The sequence below is a fragment of the Eriocheir sinensis genome, chromosome 11 (assembly GCF_024679095.1).
Source record: "Eriocheir sinensis breed Jianghai 21 chromosome 11, ASM2467909v1, whole genome shotgun sequence".
NCBI classification, from domain to species: domain Eukaryota; kingdom Metazoa; phylum Arthropoda; class Malacostraca; order Decapoda; family Varunidae; genus Eriocheir; species Eriocheir sinensis.
The window spans coordinates 13,213,673-13,232,302 of NC_066519.1; the positions used below are offsets into that span (position 1 = coordinate 13,213,673).

The window sequence follows — 18,630 nt, forward strand, 5'->3', positions numbered from 1 at the left end:
GGAGGAGGAGGAGGAGGAGGAGGAGACGTTACTCTTAAAAGTAGATGAGGTAAAAAAACAAAAAAACAAAAACAATTGAATGAGTGAAAAAGAATAACGACACGAGAGAGAGAGAGAGAGAGAGAGAGAGAGAGAGAGAGAGAGAGAGAGAGAGAGAGAGAGAGAGAGAGAGAGAGAGAGACAAATAAAAAGAAAAAAATAAAGAAAAAAATGAAAATAAATGAAAAAACAAGGAAAATGAAAAAAAAAATCAGAAAGCAATTTAGTGACGTTAGAAATGAAGGCGTAAAAACATAACCAGAGAAAAAAAAAGTCAGTTAAGAACCACATAAGTATTAGACAAACTCAGCTTCAACAAGTAAAAAAAAAAAAAAAAAAGAAGAAATAAATTTTGAAAAAGTGAGGAATCAGACACGAAAGAAAAGCTCACACACACACACACACACACACACACACACACACACACACACACACACACACACACACACACTCACGGTAGCGTTTGGAGGGCGGTGTTTTGAGCCAGTGGGGGGAGGAGGCGGCGGCGTCGGCGGCGGAGGCTGAGGAGGAGGAAGACGAGGAGGAGGAGAGGGGGGTCCAGGGGAAGACAGGGGGGCGGCGGGGGGGCGGAGGGACCTCGGGAGGGCGTGGCACTCGGCCGCTCAAAATCTGTAAGGAAAAATTGGAGATGCTGTTGAGATGCAGTGTAGTTGTAATAGGAGGAGGAAGAGGAGGAGGAGGAGGAGGAGGAGGAGGAGAAGGAGTGGTTTTCATGAGTGTATTTTAGTCTTTTTACGGTCATAGTGAAGAAGTCTTGTCAAACTATCACTAGGCTCACAAAACTAACAATGGAAACACCCGCGGAGGAGGAGGAGGAGGAGGAGGAGAAGGAAGAGGAGAAGGAGGAGTGGTTTTCATGAGTGCTTTTTAGATTCTTTACGGTCATAGTGAAGAAGTCTTGTCCAACTATTACTAGGCTCACAAAACTAACAATGGAAACACCCGCGGAGGAGGAGGAAGAGGAGGAGGAAGAGGAGAAGGAGGAGTGGTTTTCATGAGTGCTTTTTAGATTCTTTACGGTCATAGTGAAGAAGTCTTGTCCAACTATCACTAGGCTCACAAAACTAACAATGGAAACACCCGCAGCTCACAACCTCTACCAAGAACCTTATCAAACGTTTGCCTGTGAGCTCTGAAACGTTTAAAAATATGGGCGTCTCACTCACCTGCAGAAGAGTTGAGGGGCACGGGGCGTCTTCTGAGGGCAGGCGTCCGCTACAGTCATCCCTTCTGCCCGTCTCTTTCCTACTGACACCACCATGCCAATGACCAAATCCTCCGTCAGGCACATTCAAAAGCGCCTGCAGAAACTTAAAGTCATCCAGCGGGAAACTACCGATCTCCCGAAGGTCCTGCAGCGTTGAGGCCCTTTGCAGAGGACTAGCTAAGGGCGTGAGGCTTCCATGGGGGTGACGCTGCATGTAGGGGAGGGTCAGGGCGTCTAGGAGCTGTGAACTTAGCGGCGTGTCCTGCGGGGTGAGGCTGAGGAGGCGTGGAAGTCCTGCAAGAAGTCCTAGACCGAGGAGTGGGTCGTGTCGGGGCTGTCGGGGCTGTCGGGGCGGGGCGAGAGGTGGATGTGGAGTCGGTTGGCGAGCGTCCGCGTGCATGTCGGCGTCCGTTGCGGTGTCGGCGGCGGCGGCGGGGGCGTGGCACAGCAGGAGGTGAAGGGCGGCAGGGAGCACCAACACACAGCCCAACGCTAGCCTCATCTTCCTGTAGAGAGACAGACACACAATGGGCCGTATTACTAAACATTTTGTCGCTTAATTTCACCTATTTGACAAGGCTTTCCTAGGACGATTGGGCATTTCCAGGATTAGTTTTTTTGACCTGATGGTAGTTTGTCCCTTCTTCAGTACCATGAACCTAAAGAAACACTCATTAGAACTCAATTGCCTCCCTCTTTGACCTTTAGAAATAGTTGATGTTGGAAGCGAAATGGTCTTACAATACCAACCATCTGTGGGTCATATTACAAGACATTTCGCCGCCCAAGAACACATATTTGACAAGGCTTTCGTAGGAGTTGTGGGCATTTCCAGGAGTAGTTTTATGACCCTGGTGTTAGTTTGACCCTTCCTCTGTACCATGAACCTGAAGAAACACCTATTTGACAAGGCTTTCGTAGGAGTTGTGGGCATTTCCAGGAGTAGTTTTATGACCCTGGTGTTAGTTTGACCCTTCCTCTGTACCATGAACCTGAAGAAACACCTATTTGACAAGGCATTCGTAGGAGTTGTGGGCATTTCCAGGAGTAGTTTTATGACCCTGGTGTTAGTTTGACCCTTCCTCTGTACCATGAACCTAAGGAAACACTCGTTAGAACTCGACTGACCCCCTCTTTGACCTTTAGAAATTGTTAATGTGAGGAGCGATAGTGTCTGATGATACCAACCCAGACTTTCAGGGACACAGATAGACGAATACGGACGCTGAGGGACACAGACACGGACACTCAGGAACACGGACACAGACGCTGAGGGACACAGCCAGACACGGACGCTCAGGGACACAGACAGACACGGACGCTCAGGGACACAGACAGACACGGACGCTCAGGGACACAGACAGACACGGACCCTCAGGAACTCGGACATGGACGCTTAGGGACACAGACAGACGCAGACACCTTCCTTCTCCTTTTCCTTCTCCTCCTTCTCTTTCTCCTTCTCTTCTTTGTCCTAATTGTTTTTTTTAATACTTTTTTTTCCTTCTCTTTTCCTCCTCCTCTTCCTCCTCCTCCTGTCTTTCTTCCCTTCCTTTCCTCCTTTCCTCCATGTTTCCTCTCTCTCCATCCTCGCTGACTCCTTTCTTCCCTTCTTCCCTCCCTCTCCATGCGTTGTGATAAGACTCCCTTCCCTTCTTTCCTCCTCTCTATGCTCCCTTCCTTTCCTCCTTCCTTCCCTTCCTTTCCTTTCCTCCATGTTTCCTCTCTCTCCATCCTCGCTGACTCCTTTCTTCCCTTCTTCCCTCCCTCTCCATGCGTTGTGATAAGACCCTTCCCTTCTTTCCTCCTCCTTTTCCTCCCCTTCCTTTCCTCCTTTCTTCCTTTCCTTTCCTCCATGTTTCCTCTCTCTCCATCCTCGCTGACTCCTTTCTTTCCTTCTTCCCTCCCTCTCCTTGCGTTGTGATAAGACCCTTCCCTTCTTTCCTCCCCTTCCTTTCCTCCTTCCTTCCTTTCCTTTCCTCCTTACCTCCGTGTTTCCTCCTCTATGCTCCCTTCCTTTCCTCCTTTCATCCTTCAAGTTTCCTCCTCCATCCTCGCTCTCCTCCCCCTTTCCCCTTCTTCCCTCCCTCCCTCTAAGACTCCCTTCTTCTAATGGTCCAACACCCTTATCAGCCACAGACGGTACAAGAACGCCAATTGTCTCGCTTGAAATAACTCAGATCAGCGCCCCCTTTAACCTCACCCCCCTCACCCCCCTCGCCCCCCTCGCCCCCCTCTTCCATGTCCCCGCAGCCCCCCACGTCTTATACCGTCTTTACACGTCTCCTCATCGCCCCCCTCTGCCCCCCTCGAACCCTCTTAAGTTTGGTCTACCGCGCTCTCTCTCCCTCTCTGTCTCCCTCGCTTGTCCTGTTAGAGTAGAGAAAAGAATAAAAGGGGAAGGAAAAATGCTTCCATTGTTGTGAAAATGTGATTATAGGTGTTGCATTGTGAGGATGAAGTGGTAGTAGTAGTTGTCGTAGTAGTTGTAGTAGTAGTAGTAGTAGTAGTAGTAGTAGTAGTAGTGACAGCAGCTGGAATAACAGTGGTAGTAGTGTTATCATTAGTTATATAAACACACACACACACACACACACACACACACACACAAACAAACACACAAACAAACACCCCTACCCCCCTCACCCAGCCACAAACCCACAAACACCCCCTACATTCCCCTCTCCCACACACACACATACAAAACCCCTCCCCCCTCCTCCTACCCCCTGCCCCCCACCTCACCCCGCAAACACAAACTTCTGCGAAAGGCTTAAAAATAAAACAGCCGAGTAGTAGCTTGGTCTCGGGAAGGTGAGAAACACACCTGTCCCGCCGGAGTCGCCAGCTGGAAGGGAAAGGAATTATGACGGCGGGGAGATTTAATGGCCGGCAGAAACACGCGAGGGAGGGAAGTTAGGAGACGAGGAGTGAAGGGAGCGAGAGTGAGAGGAGGGATGCTGGGGATGCTGGGTGGATGTTTGGAGTGTAGGAGATGGAAGGGACGAGGAGGAGAGAGATGAGAGAGGAGAGAGGTGGAGATGCTGAGTGGATTTTAGGAGTGGAGATGGAAGGGAAGAGAAGAGTGAGGAGAGTAAAAGTGAGAGGAGAGATGGAGATGCTGGGTGGATGTTAGGAGTGTAGGAGATGAAGAGGAAGAGGAGGAAAGGAAGTTAAGAGGGCAAGAATGAGAGGAGAGGTAGAGATTCTGTGTAGATTTTAGAAGTGTTAGGTGATGGAAGGGAAGGAGGAGAGAGATGAGAGGGGAGAGAGATGAAGATGCTGGGTAGATGTTAGGAGTGTAGGAGATGAAGAGGAAGAGGAGGAAAGGAAGTTAAGAGAGCAAGAATGAGAGGAGAGGTAGAGATTCTGTGTAGATTTTAAAAGTGTTAGGTGATGGAAGGGAAGGAGGAGAGAGATGAGAGGGGAGAGAGATGAAGATGCTGGGTGGATGTTAGGAGTGTAGGAGATGAAGAGGAAGAGGAGGAAAGGAAGTTAAGAGGGCAAAAATGAGAGGAGGGGTAGAGATTCTGTGTAGATTTTAGAAGTGTTAGGTGATGGAAGGGAAGGAGGAGAGAGATGCGAGGGGAGAGAGATGAAGATGCTGGGTAGATATTTACAGACCAACAATTAGGATCAGCAATGACATATTAGAAGCGTATAATAACTTGCGCAAAAGGATAATGAACTTGGAAATATCGACGCAAAATTTGAGACGCTCGGAAAAAAAACTTCATTAAACGCAAGCAGAGAGAGAGAGAGAGAGAGAGAGAGAGAGAGAGAGAGAGAGAGAGAGAGAGAGAGAGAGAGAGAGAGAGAGAGAGAGAGAGAGAGAGAGAGAGAGAGAGAGAGAGAGAGAGAGAGAGAGAGAGAGAGAGAGAGAGAGAGCATTCGAGTATCTTTATTGTTATTGTTGTTGCTGTTGTTGTTATTGTTTTTTTTGTTATTAGTATTGTTATTGCTATTTTCTCTTTCTTTTCTTCTTCGTCATTTTTTTCTCCTTCTTCTCCTTCTTTTTGTTGTTCTTCCTGTTCTTCTTTTTCTTTTTCTTCTTCATCTTCTTCTTCTTCTTCTTTTTCTTTCTCTAATTCTAATTCTTATTCTTCGTCTTTCTTCCTCTCTTCTTCTTATTATTATTATTGCTCTTCTTCTCTCTTTCTCTTGCTTGTCTTATTATTCTCATTCTTATCATCAATGTCCTGTTCTTGCATCAGCTTCATCAGGCGAGGGAAGCGGAGAACGAGAGAAGGGAAGGCAAGGGAGCGCAGATGAAGACGCAAGGCCGAGGGAGGAGATGAAAGGCAGGGAAAGGGGAGACGCGTGATAGGAGAGAGGGAAAGAGTGAGCACAGAGCAATGAGCCGCGGACAACACAGGGACGAGACGGTGGTGATAAGATAACTGAGACAATGATGCGTGGAAGGAAGGCAAGGAAAAGAAGTTAAACGTTAATCATAAGAGAAAGTGGATGGACGCTGAAGTAAAGATTGGATGAAAGAGATAATGTGAACGTTAGTTTGTGAAAGAATAAAAAGATAAAATTGTGATTAGATAAGTTTCCTGAGACTGATGTGTGGAAGAAAGGAAAGGAAAGGAAGTTAAACGTTAATCATAAGAGAAAGTGGATAGACGCGAGAGTAAAGCTTGGATGAAGGAAAGAAGGTGAACGTTAGTGAATTTGTAAAAGGATAAAAGGTTAAAATGATGATTAGATAAGTTTCCTGAGACAATGATGCGTGAAAGAAAGGAAAGGAAAGGAAGTTAAACGTTAATCATAAGAGAAAGTGGATGGACGCTGGAGTAAAGGCTGGATGAAAGAAATAATGTGAACGTTAGTGAATTTGTAAAAGGATAAAAGGTTAAAATGATGATTAGATAAGTTTCCTGAGACAATGATGCGTCAAAGAAAGGAAAGGAAAGGAAGTTAAACGTTAATCATAAGAGAAAGTGGATGGACGCTGGAGTAAAGCTTGGATGAAGGGAAGAAGGCGAACGTTAGTGAATTTGTAAAAGGATAAAAGGTTAAAATGATGATTAGATAAGTTTCTTGCGACAATGATGCGTGGCAGAAAGGAAAAGAAGAGAAGTTAAACGTTAATCATTAGAGAAAGTGGATGGACGCGAGAGTAAAGCTTGTATGAAGGAAAGAAGGTGAACGTTAGTGAATTTGTAAAAGGATAAAAGGTTAAAATGATGATTAGATAAATTTCCTGAGACAATGATGCGTGGCAGAAAGGAAAAGAAGAGAAGTTAAACGTAAATCATTGTAAGAAATCCCGAAATTGACCTCTCTTTCTGGCCACTCCTGTGTACTCTATTCAGGAGCAGTAAGTAGCGGGCTTTTTTTCATTAATATTTTTTTTTTTTACGCCCTTGAACTGTCTCCTGTGCTGTAAAAAAAAGAGAAAGTGAATGGACGCGAGAGTAAAGCTTGGATGGAGAGAAGGCGAACGTTAGTCATTTTGTAAAAGGATAAAAGGATAAAATTGTGATTAGATAAGTTTCCTGAGACAATGATGCGCGATAGATTGAACGTTAATCATTTGTAAGAGTTTTTTTTTATACAAGCGAATGGTGCGACAAGGCTTACAGAAATACTCAGACATATTCTTCTTCGTATTTTTCTTCTTCTTTTCTTCTACTTCTTCTTTTTGTTGTTTTTATTGTTATTTTTCGGTCTCTTCTTCTTCTCCATTTTACAATATCAGGGCGAAATTAGGATGAAAAATTTGTTAATCTCACTTTACGATATCAATAACAAAACAAGACGTAGGGAAAAATTAAGACAGAGAACTTGTTAATATAATTTTCCACTATCAGTAACAAAATAGGGCTTACGGTGGTATTTCAGGTAACAGCCCACCTGCTATGCTAACCTCGACGATGAGTTAATCTGATGTACACGGGTAAATATTGAAGTGCATAGAGGAAGCCATATCTATTATTCCCCAAAGATATATTGCTTTTAACTTCACTGAGATTAATCAATATATTTACTCTCCTTCCCTCCCTTCACTTCTCCTCCTCCTACTGTCTTATTCCTCCTCTCTCTCTACGATATCAATAACAAAACAAGACGTAGGGCGAAATTAAGATAGAGAACTTGTTAATATAATTTTCCACTATCAGTAACAAAATAGGGCTTACGGTGATATTTCAAGTAACTGCCTACCTGCTATGCTAACCTCGACGATGAAATAATCTGATGTACACGGAGAAATATTCAAGTGTATAGAGGAAGCCAAATCTGTTATTCCCCAAAGATATATTGCTTTTTAACTTCACTGAGATTAATCAATATATTTACTCTCCTTCCCTCCCTTCACTTCTCCTCCTCCTACTGTCTTATTCCTCCTCTCTCTCTACGATATCAATAACAAAACAAGACGTAGGGCGAAATTAAGATAGAGAACTTGTTAATATAATTTTCCACTATCAATAACAAAATAGGGCTTACGGTGGTATTTCAGGTAACAGCCCACCTGCTATGCTAACCTCGACGATGAGTTAATCTGATGTACACGGGTAAATATTCAAGTGTATAGAGGAAGCCATGTTATTCACAAAAGATATATTGCTTTTTAACTTCACTGAGATTAATCAATATATTTACTCTCCTTCCCTCCCCTCACTTATCCTATTCCTACTGTCTTATTCCTCCTCTCTCTCGACGATATCAATAACAAAACAAGACGTAGGGCGAAATTAAGATAGAGAACTTGTTAATATAATTTTCCACTATCAATAACAAAATAGGGCTTACGGTGATATTTCAGGTAACTGCCCACCTGCTATGCTAACCTCGACGATGAGTTAATCTGATGCAATATTTAAGTGCATAGAGGAAGCCATGTTATTCACAAAAGATGTATTGCTTTTAACTTCACTGAGATTAATCAATATATTTACTCTCCTTCCCTCCCCTCACTTCTCCTCCTCCTACTCTCTTATTCCTCCAGTCCTCCATTTTCCCTCCTCCTCCCCTCCATCTCTGTCTACCCTGGGAAAGAAGTGCATTGTGAGGGAAAAAAATCCAGATAAAAGAAAATTCCCAAACTTCACCTGATCATGAATCTTTCTCTCCCTCCCCTCTTAACTTTTCCCCACTCCTATCAGTTCTCTTTTACCTGTTGGGGAAAGGAGGTAGGGAGGAGAAGGGAGGATGAAGGGAGAAGGAAAGGAAGGGAGAGAAAGGTTAGCTACGTCACTTACCGGTACCTAACTTTACCTAGATGACTACCTTACCTAACCTTACCTAACCTTACCTAACCTTACCTAACCTTACCTAACCTTACCTAACGTTACCTAACCTTACCTAACCTTACCTAACCTTACCTAACCTTACCTAACCTTACCTAACCTTACCTAGATGACTACCTTACCTAACCTTACCTAACCTTACCTAACCTTACCTAACCTTACCTAGATGACTACCTTACCTAACCTTACCTAACCTTACCTAACCTTACGTAACCTTACCTAGATGACTACCTTACCTAGCCTTACCTAACCTTACCTAACCTTACGTAACCTTACCTAACGTTACCTAACCTTACCTAGATGACTACCTTACCTAACCTTACGTAACCTTACCTAACCTTACCTAACCTTACCTAACCTTACGTAACCTTACCTAACGTTACCTAACCTTACCTAGCCTTCACTAATCTTACCTGCCTTACCTAACCTTACCTAGATGACTACCTTACCTGACGTTACCTAACCTTACCTAACCTTACCTAACCTTACATAACCCGATTTAATTACTTAACCTTACCTAACCTTACTTAACCTTGCCTAACCCTACCTAACCATATATAACCTTACCTAACCTAACCTTATTTAACCTTGCCTAACCCTACCTAACCATATATAACCTTACCTAACCTAACCTAACCTAACCTTACTTAACCTTGCCTAACCCTACCTAACCTTACGTAACCTTACCTAACCGTACTTAACCTTAGCTAGCCTTACCTAACCTTATTTAACCTTACGTAACCTTACCTAACCTTATTTAACCTTACGTAACCTTACCTACATTACCTAACCTTACCTAGCCTTACCTAACTTTACCTAACCTTACCCAACCTTACGTAACCTTACCTAACCGTACTTAACCTTACCTAACCTTACATAACCTGATTTAATTACGTAACCTTACCTAACCTTACCTAACCTTACATAACCTTACCTACCTTAGCTAACCTTACCTAGCCTTATCTAACTTTACCTAACCTTACCCAACCTTACGTAACCTTACCTAACCTTACGTAACCTTACCTAACGTTACCTAACCTTACCTAGCCTTCACTAATCTTACTTGCCTTACCTAACCTTACCTAGATGACTACCTTACCTGACGTTACCTAACCTTACCTAACCTTACCTAACCTTATTTAACCTTACGTAACCTTACCTAACCTTACCTAACCTTACTTAACCTTACCTAACCTTACGTAACCTTACCTAACCTAACCTTACCTAGCTTACCTAACCTTACCTAACCTAACATGACTACCTAACATAACCTTACTTAACCTGACTACCTAACCTTACTTAGCCTTACCTAACCTTACCTACTTAACCATGAGTGCTTTTCACATTCACAGTGCAGAAGCCTTGTCAAACTCTCACTAGGCTCACAAAACTACCCATAGAAACACCCACAACACATGGATATACCCAAACAACCTCTACCAAATCCTTGTCAAACTCTCACTGGGCTTACAAAACTACCTACGTCAGTACCCACAAACAACCTCTACTAAACCCTTACCAAATATGTGTGTGTGAGAGCCTCGATATCCCTGAGAATACCCCCCCATAATAAGCTTTCAATCGGGAACTCTTCCGTGTTGTTAGGACAGAGTGGGTCGAGTGGGTCAAGGTGATGGGTTCAGGGCCATGAGTACTGCTGGTGGTGAAGTCTCCGTCCCGGCCTGAGAATGGGAGCAGTCGTGTGTGTGGGATGCGTGAAGGGACTTATTATGGGTACAGAAAGGAGTCTATCAGGTTCAGATTTATAAAGATGGTGGTGGTGGTGGTAGTGGTGATGGTGGTAGTAGTAGTAGCAGTAGTAGTAGTAGTAGTAGTAGTAGTGGTAGTAGTAGAAGTAATAGTAGTAGTAGTAGTAGTAGTAGCAGTAGTAGTAATAGTAGTTGGGGGCTTTTTTTTATTAGCGGGCTTTTTTTTATTATTGTTTCCTTTTTTTGTGTGCCCTTGAGCTGTCTCCTTTGTTGTAAAAAAAAAGTAGTAGTAGTAGTAGCAGGCCTATAGGGGTCGGAGAAGTCCTGCGGCGCATCGTAGGCAAATGCATCATGGCTGTCGTCAAAGAGGACGTGAGAATGGCAGCAGGGAACCTCCAAGTTTGTGCGGGGCAGCAGGCAGGAGGAGAAGCATCAGTCCGTGCCATGCGGGAGATATTCGACCACGTGGAGTGCGAAGCAGTGCTTCTTGTTGATGCCAAAAATGCCTTCAACACAATAAATAGAAAGACTATGATACACAACATTAAAACCAAGTGCCCTAGCTTAGCTATGTATGTCGAAAATACCTATACATACCCGACCGACTTATACATAAATAGCCACAGTGGAAAAGTGAAAGTGTTAAAATCATCTGAGGGAACAATACAAGGTGACCCAATAGCCATGGCTATGTACGCCCTGGGCCTATCAGTCCTCCTAAATGAAATCGCGTTCGCAGAAACACGGGTGAAACAGGTGGCTTATGCGGATGACCTCTCAGGTGCTGGTAAAACCTCAGACTTAAAAGGGTGGTGGGACACTGAACACCGCCGGCCCTGAGATAGGATACATCCCTAACGCCACCAAGTCTGTCCTTATTGTCAAACCTGAACATTATGACCATGCCGCAGAAACTTTTAGAGGAAGTGGCGTCATTGTGACAAAAGACGGACAACGACACTTAGGTGCAGTGATCGGGACAGAGGTATATAAGAAGGAGTACGTGGGAGACAAAGTAGCTGAATGGGTGAAGGAAATAGAAGCTTTGTCTGCCATTGCCAAGACTGAGCCACACGCTGCCTATTCAGCGTACACCCACGGCATCCAACATCGGTGGACGTTCCTGATGCGCACCATCCCCGGCATCAGTCCACCCTCCGACCATTGAAAATGCCGTCAAGAATGTATTCTTGCCGGCGCTGGTGAAATCTCATGCTTTGGGGGAGGAGGAGAGGGATATGCTAGCACTTCCCCCAAGACTGGGTGGGATGGGGATCACCAACCCTGAGAAGCTGGCAGATAAGGAGAACCAAAACTCCATCAGCCTTACCAGGTCACTCATCAACAGGATCATCGCTCAGGAGGCAGAGGGCGAGATAGACCAAACAGAAATAAGAGATATTAAAAGAAAAATCTCAGAAGAAAGGCAACAGGCCCAAAAAGACGAGCTGGACCGTCTTACACACCACCTGTCCACAGAAATGGGTAGAAAATACACACAGCACAGGAGGCAGGCGCCTCTAGCTGGCTAACGTCATTACCAATCAGAGCAAAGGGCTTCAGCCTCAACAAACAAGAATTTGTCGACGCCATTGCTCTGAAATATGGCTGGCCGATTGAGGGACTGCTTGATCTCTGTGCATGTGGATCACCAAATGATGTCACCCACACCATGATATGTAAAAAAGGAGGCTTCGTCTGTATTCGACACGATGAAGTGAGGGATCTGACAGCCAGCATGCTCGGGAGGTATGCCAAGACGTCACTACCGAGCCGGCACTGCTTCCCTGGACGGCGAACAACTTCTGTACAGGACAGCCAATACCTCACAGGAGGCACGGGTTGATGTAAGTGCCCGCGGATTCTGGGTGCGCGGACAGCGGGCGTTCATGGACATTCGCATATTCGACCCGATGGCTGCCTGTCACCGTGAGCTGCCCCTGCAAGCCGCCCACCACAGGAACGAGCAGAAGACAAGGGCATACGGTGAAAGAATCCAACATGTGGATCAGGGCAGCTTCAACCCCCTCGTCTTCACCACATCCGGCGGGATGGGTCCCAGGGCCCAATGCTTCTACGCACGCCTCGCGGAACTAATCTCAGAAAAGAAGCATCAGCCAAAGAGCCACGTTGTCGCCTGGATGAGGTGTCGCCTCTCGTTCTCCCTGCTCAGGTCGGCCATCCTATGTCTCAGGGGCACCAGACACTCTGGCCCAAAAGCCACCACCATCTCCAATATGGACTATAAAGCCACAGTGGTGGAGAGTGACATTAGGGTGGGTCGGGAGTGACTTGAGTAGGGAAGGAAAAGGGGATCTAGACGTAATAGATGATAGGTGATTTAGTGTCAGGTAGTATTAGCAATATGGTTGGATGCCACAGTCATTAGCGAACAGAGTTGGGGCTAATGACCTCCAAACTATGGAGCCCTCCATGATTATGTGTCGGGAAAATAAACATGGGTGGAGGTATCATTTATGTTGTAGTGTAATAGTAGAAAAAAAAGTAGTAGTAGTAGTAATGATAATAGTAGTAGTAGTAGTAGTAGTAGTAGTAGTAGTGGTAGTAATAGCTTTTGATGTTCTTATTACTTATGCGTTGTTCTTCCTACATAAAATTCGTAATATCAGGTTTAGCCTATTACGTAGACATCATTTATATATAAAACGAAAATATACATTCCACATCTTTGTTATTTTATTTTCTCTTCGTCCATTTTATGAATCGTTAATCTGCAAGTGGATTATCGAAATTTTGTATACATCGCTATGGCTGTCATTTGAAGTGATTCGTGACCTACATAGAAATCGTAATCTTCATAATCTCTATTTTATCGCGAACAGATTATGTATACAACGAAAACATGAGTCGTTCTTAGTAATTCGTGCGCCTCATAAAATTCTTTATAAATTTCATCCCCTATCGATCATTTGACAACAACGAAAATATGTACTTCACAGCTTCGTTATTTTCTTTATTTTCTCGTCGCTTTTGTTGTGGATCTCATATATGAAAGTGGATTATAAATATTTTGTCTGTGGGTTCCAGGTAGCTCATGGTTAATCGCCGCTCCAGTGACCGAATAACACTTTTTTCCTCTTCTGTACGTCTGTGTGTTTAATTGATCCATATTTAGAGGCTGTCAAGTAATCGTAATGCTTCAAATCACCACCAGGGGGCAGAAAATGCATGACAGTCTTTTCCTTCGAGTCGTAATGCTTCAAATCACCACCAGGGGGCAGAAAATGCATGACAGTCTTTTCCTGCGAATCGTAATGCTTCAAATCACCACCAGGGGGCAGAAAATGCATGACAGTCTTTTCCTGCGAATCGTAATGCTTCAAATCACCACCAGAGGGCTGGGACGCTTGGTAGAGGTCGCTCCTGATAATCGTAAGGTATCATATTGCCACCAGAGGGCAGCACACATTGATAGAGGTTGTTGTTGCTAATTTTAATGCCTAAAGTCGTCACCAGAGGGCAGAAAACGCTTGATAGAGGCTGCTACTGCTAATCGTAATGCCTCAGTTCACCACCAGAGGGCAGAAAACGCAAGATGATGGCTGCTACTTCTCATTGTAATGCCTGAAATCGTCACCAGAGGATAGAAAACGCTTGCTAGAGGCTGCTACTGCTAATCGTAATGCCTAAATTCGTCACCAGAGGGCAGAAGAAGCGTGTTAGAGGCTGTTACGGCTTATTATAATGCCTGAAGTTGTCACCAGAGGGCAGAACAAGCGTGTTAGAGGCTGTTACGGCTTATTATAATGCCTGAAGTTGTCACCAGAGGGCATAACAAGCTTGATAGAAGTTGCTACTGCTAATCGTAATGCCTAAATTTGTCACCAGAGGGCAGAAGAAGCGTGTTAGAGGCTGTTACGGCTTATTATAATGCCTGAAGTTGTCACCAGAGGGCAGAACAAGCTTGATAGAGGTTGCTACTGCTAATCGTAATGCCTAAATTTGTCACCAGGGGGCAGAAGAAGCGTGTTAGAGGCTGTTACGGCTTATTATAATGCCTGAATTTGTCACCAGAGGGCAGAAGAAGCGTGTTAGAGGCTGTTACGGCTTATTATAATGCCTGAAGTTGTCACCAGAGGGCAGAAGAAGCGTGTTAGAGGCTGTTACGGCTTATTATAATGCCTAAATTTGTCACCAGAGGGCAGAAGAAGCGTGTTAGAGGCTGTTACGGCTTATTATAATGCCTGAAGTTGTCACCAGAGGGCAGAAGAAGCGTGTTAGAGGCTGTTACGGCTTATTATAATGCCTGAATTTGTCACCAGAGGGCAGAAGAAGCGTGTTAGAGGCTGTTACGGCTTATTATAATGCCTGAATTTGTCACCAGAGGGCAGAAGAAGCGTGTTAGTGGCTGTTACGGCTTATTATAATGCCTGAAGTTGTCACCAGAGGGCAGAACAAGCTTGATAGAAGTTGCTACTGCTAATCGTAATGCCTAAATTTGTCACCAGAGGGCAGAAGAAGCATGATAGAGGCTGTTACGGCTTATTATAATGCCTGAAGTTGTCACCAGAGGGCAGAAAACACTTGGTACAGGTTGTTGTTGCTAATTCTAATGTTTGAAGTGGTCACCAGAGGGCAGAATACACTTGCTTGAGGTCGCTTCTGCGTGCACAACCTTTCTCTTAGTGCTTGCGTCTGTGTGACACCAGAGAGCTAATAATGATAAACCGACGTGCCTGACCTCCTCATTGCTCTTTACAGACGAGACAGCGCATTCCCGTCCCCTTTTTAATTCGACCATTGATTGCCCTCCGAGGCTGTGCTAGTTAATTGGAAAATATATAGAGGAAGCAGGATAATGAAGCCCCGTTGGAAAGAGTCAAATGTGGGCGAGGCTGATGTTGTTTGGACCTGTCGCCTCCTCATTCCACCTCGCCTTAATTTGCACAGGTGAATGCTGGCCGAGGAGCGAAATTAAAAAGGGAAGAATACTCGCTCTCCTTCTCTTGTCCGCTCGCCATGCAGGCTTGTTAAAGGAATGCGAAGGCCATTGATCATATATATCGTCACCTTCAGATAAACAAACCGTCGAAGTATTTTTTTCTACTTATCGGGAAATCACATAAAACTTTCTTATTTTCTACGGTCTGTGTTATAGGTAAAGAAGAGGAGGAGGGGAAGAGGAAGAGGAGGAAGGGAAGAGGAAGAGGAGGAGGGGAAGAGGAAGAGGAGGAGGGGAAGAGGAAGAGGAGGAGGGGAAGAGGAAGAGGAGGAAGGGAAGAGGAAGAGGAGGAAGGGAAGAGGAAGAGGAGGAGGGGAAGAGGAAGAGGAGGAGGGGAAGAGGAAGAGGAGGAGGGGAGGAGGAAGAGGAGGAGGGGAAGAGGAAGAGGAGGAGGGGAAGAGGAAGAGGAGGAGGGGAAGAGGAAAAGGAGGAGGGAAAGAGGAAGAGGAGTGCAACCAGAAAGATATAGAGGATTATTAAAAAAAGTATATTATTCCTTCTGTGTGTGTGTTAAACTAAATCAAAGAAACGAAAATACTGAACTAAAGAAAAGAAAAACTACAGAATTTCGAGACCCCCCAAAAAGAGTGAAAGGAACGTTGAACACAAACAAACAATCAAACAAACAACAAAACCCTGCCTGATACGACTTATATATGATGGGAGAGAAAGGAAAACTACAGAATTTCGAGACCCCCCAAAAAGAGTGAAAGGAACGTTGAACACAAACAAACAAACAAACAAACAACAAAACCCTGCCTGATACGACTTATATATGATGGGAGAGAAAGGAAAACTACAGAATTTCAAGACCCCCCAAAAAGAGTGAAAGGAACGTTGAACACAAACAAACAATCAAACAAACAACAAAACCCTGCCTGATACGACTTATATATGATGGGAGAGAGAGGAAAAAAAAAAATTCCGGATGAGAGAAAAAAAATTGGAACGGCGGAATTTCAAGACAACTTTCTGACGCACGGACAAAAAAAAAAAGAAGTATGATCACGGATGATTGAAAAAGTATAAAAAAAAAAACTCGAAAATACCTACGAACAATATGGCTGATGATTGAAAAGAGAGGGAGAAAATAAGGCAAATTGAAAGTATTCCCAAACAGGTCTGCTAATTACTAAAAAGAGAAAGGAAATCATATGAATATCTAAGCTCTCTGGTAATTGAGAAGAAACTAAGTCTAATTGCAATCTCTCCTTAGAACAGGTCATCCGATTATTGAACAAAAGTAGGGAAACAAGTGAATATTTGAATGTTTGATAATTTAATTGCCGTCATCTGAAAAGAAGCAAGTAAAACCGATTGCTACTGATTAATTGCTTACTAATCACCAAACAGAAGAAAACGAACGATAATTAAGAAGAAAGTAAGAAAATGAGGCTAATTGCAATCACACTCTCTCGTCTTACTACTAGAAAAAGGAAAACAAATGAAAATCTAAGTGACAAAAATCCAACCCAAACTAATTTCTAAACGGCAAAAGAAAGGATTGCAAACTAATATGTAAACAGCCTCAAAATACTCATTGATAGACTTGCTAATAATTGAAACAAAGAAGATATATGAAGGTAATCACAACAAATCTCCTCCCGAAATTGACCTCTCTTTCGGCCACCTCTTTTGATTCTTTTTTAGGGGCAGCGAGTAGCGGGCTTTTTTTTTTTTTTTGTGCCCTTGAGCTGCCTCCTTTGTTGTAAAAAAAAAAAAAAACCTACTCCCTGACACCTCATCCAATTACCAAAAAAAAAAAGAGGGATGTTTAATAAGAAAGAAAATAAAATGTGCGAATGACTACATAGCGAACCAGGAAGGCAAATTAATACATAAATAACTGTGATGATTATTGAGAAGAAAATAAAACTAACTGCAAATACTCCCAAACAAATCTAACAATTACTTAAAAAAAGGAAAACAAAGGAAAATCGAAATAGGTGAAAAAAACAATCCAGAAAAGCAGAAAAAAAGGACATTGAATTCACTCTCGAAAAGATCATCCAATTACTTAAAAATAAATAAAAGGCAGAAAAACAAAGAATGAAGAATGAAAAAAAGAAGAATGAAGAAAAAAGAAAAATTAAAGTATTATTAACGGAAATCTCTCCCAAACGTCATCTAATTACAAAAAACAGAAAACAAACAAAATTCTAAAGGGCTTATAATTAGAAAGACGAAAACAAGCTAATTCCAGCCACACTTCCCAACAGACCTTCTAATAACATAAAACAGAAGACAGACAAACAAAAAGCTAAATGGCTGATAATTAACAAGAAAAACAACGAATATAAAATTAATTTCAATCACTCCCCTTAACAAATTTACTAATAAAAAAAGGAGAAAACAAACGAAAATCTAAATCTAATCTAATTCAACGAACGAAAATCTATAATAATCTAAATCTAATAACTGAGAAAGAAAATCACTAACAAGATCACTGATAATTATTAAAAAAGAACAAAGTGAAGCTAATATACAATCACTCCTTAGAACGAATCAACTAATTGCCTCAAAAATAGAAGTCAGGAAATCAACCGAGAATCCAAACTTCCCTCTGCCCGGTGCGCCAAGAGTTACCTGTGCTGGTCGGGGAGAGCCGCTATCGTCGGTCCACCGTTCGTCACCTGACCACCACCACAACAGCCTCACCACCACGCCGCAACACCCCCTCGACCCCCATTTTATCCCTCCCCCTCGCGCGCCGCCCCCCTCGCCCCCTCGCCCCCCGCACCAGCCAGTCATCTTCCGCCACGTCATTTTCCTCCCTCCCTCTCTGTTTCTCTCCCTCTCTCTCTCTCTCTCTCTCTCTCTCTCTCTCATTTCTTTCCCACCCGCCCTCCCTCGAAAGGAAAACAAAACCTTAACCCACACATGTATACCTCGCAGGACATGATCGATGGTTACTGGTTGATAAAGTCCTCCCACGCACACACGCACGTACACACACACACACGCACACCCACATAGGTACACTCATTGACACACGCACACACACATATACACACTCGTCCACACACACACACACACACACAGGTACACACACTCGTCCACGCACACTCACTCACATCGGCATTATTAAAAACAAACAAACAAAAAACTATAATTCAGAGTGTATGATTGCCGGATAGTTAAACACACACACACACACACACACACACACACCACTTTGCTTTCATGGCTATATTTATACGATGCTTCGAAATCCATAAATATATCCAAGATTTTTCATATATTTACGCATACTCAAACAGCTACATTAAAATCCGTGTATAAGTCATCGGCACCACTAATATAAACACGTACAGGTCTATATAAATACTTCCTTTACCTGTCATCAAGAGTGGAGGAGGCTAAGGGGACGCCCACACAGCTCATGGGAGGGGCAAGTCAGTCGATCATGCCGGGAGGGACTTGGGGTGGACA

General features: G+C 43.6%; 1 protein-coding gene across 2 annotated transcripts in view; it reads right to left on the reverse strand.

Moving 5' to 3' along the window:
* Window positions 1-17,886, reverse strand: part of LOC126996880 (uncharacterized) — a 25,863-nt gene extending 7,977 nt beyond the window's left edge. Inside the window, exons 1-3 of one of the 2 annotated variants that reach the window (XM_050857799.1) lie at window positions 17,785-17,886; window positions 1,227-1,773; window positions 495-669 (exon numbers count right to left, since the gene is read on the reverse strand). In XM_050857799.1, the coding sequence (XP_050713756.1) occupies window positions 495-669; window positions 1,227-1,769 (718 nt within the window). In that variant the 5' untranslated portion in view covers window positions 1,770-1,773; window positions 17,785-17,886. Of the gene's footprint in view, window positions 1-494; window positions 670-1,226; window positions 1,956-17,784 lie in introns of those variants that run through there. The other variant, XM_050857798.1, reaches the window with a different exon arrangement.
* Between the last annotated feature and the right edge of the window lie 744 nt (window positions 17,887-18,630).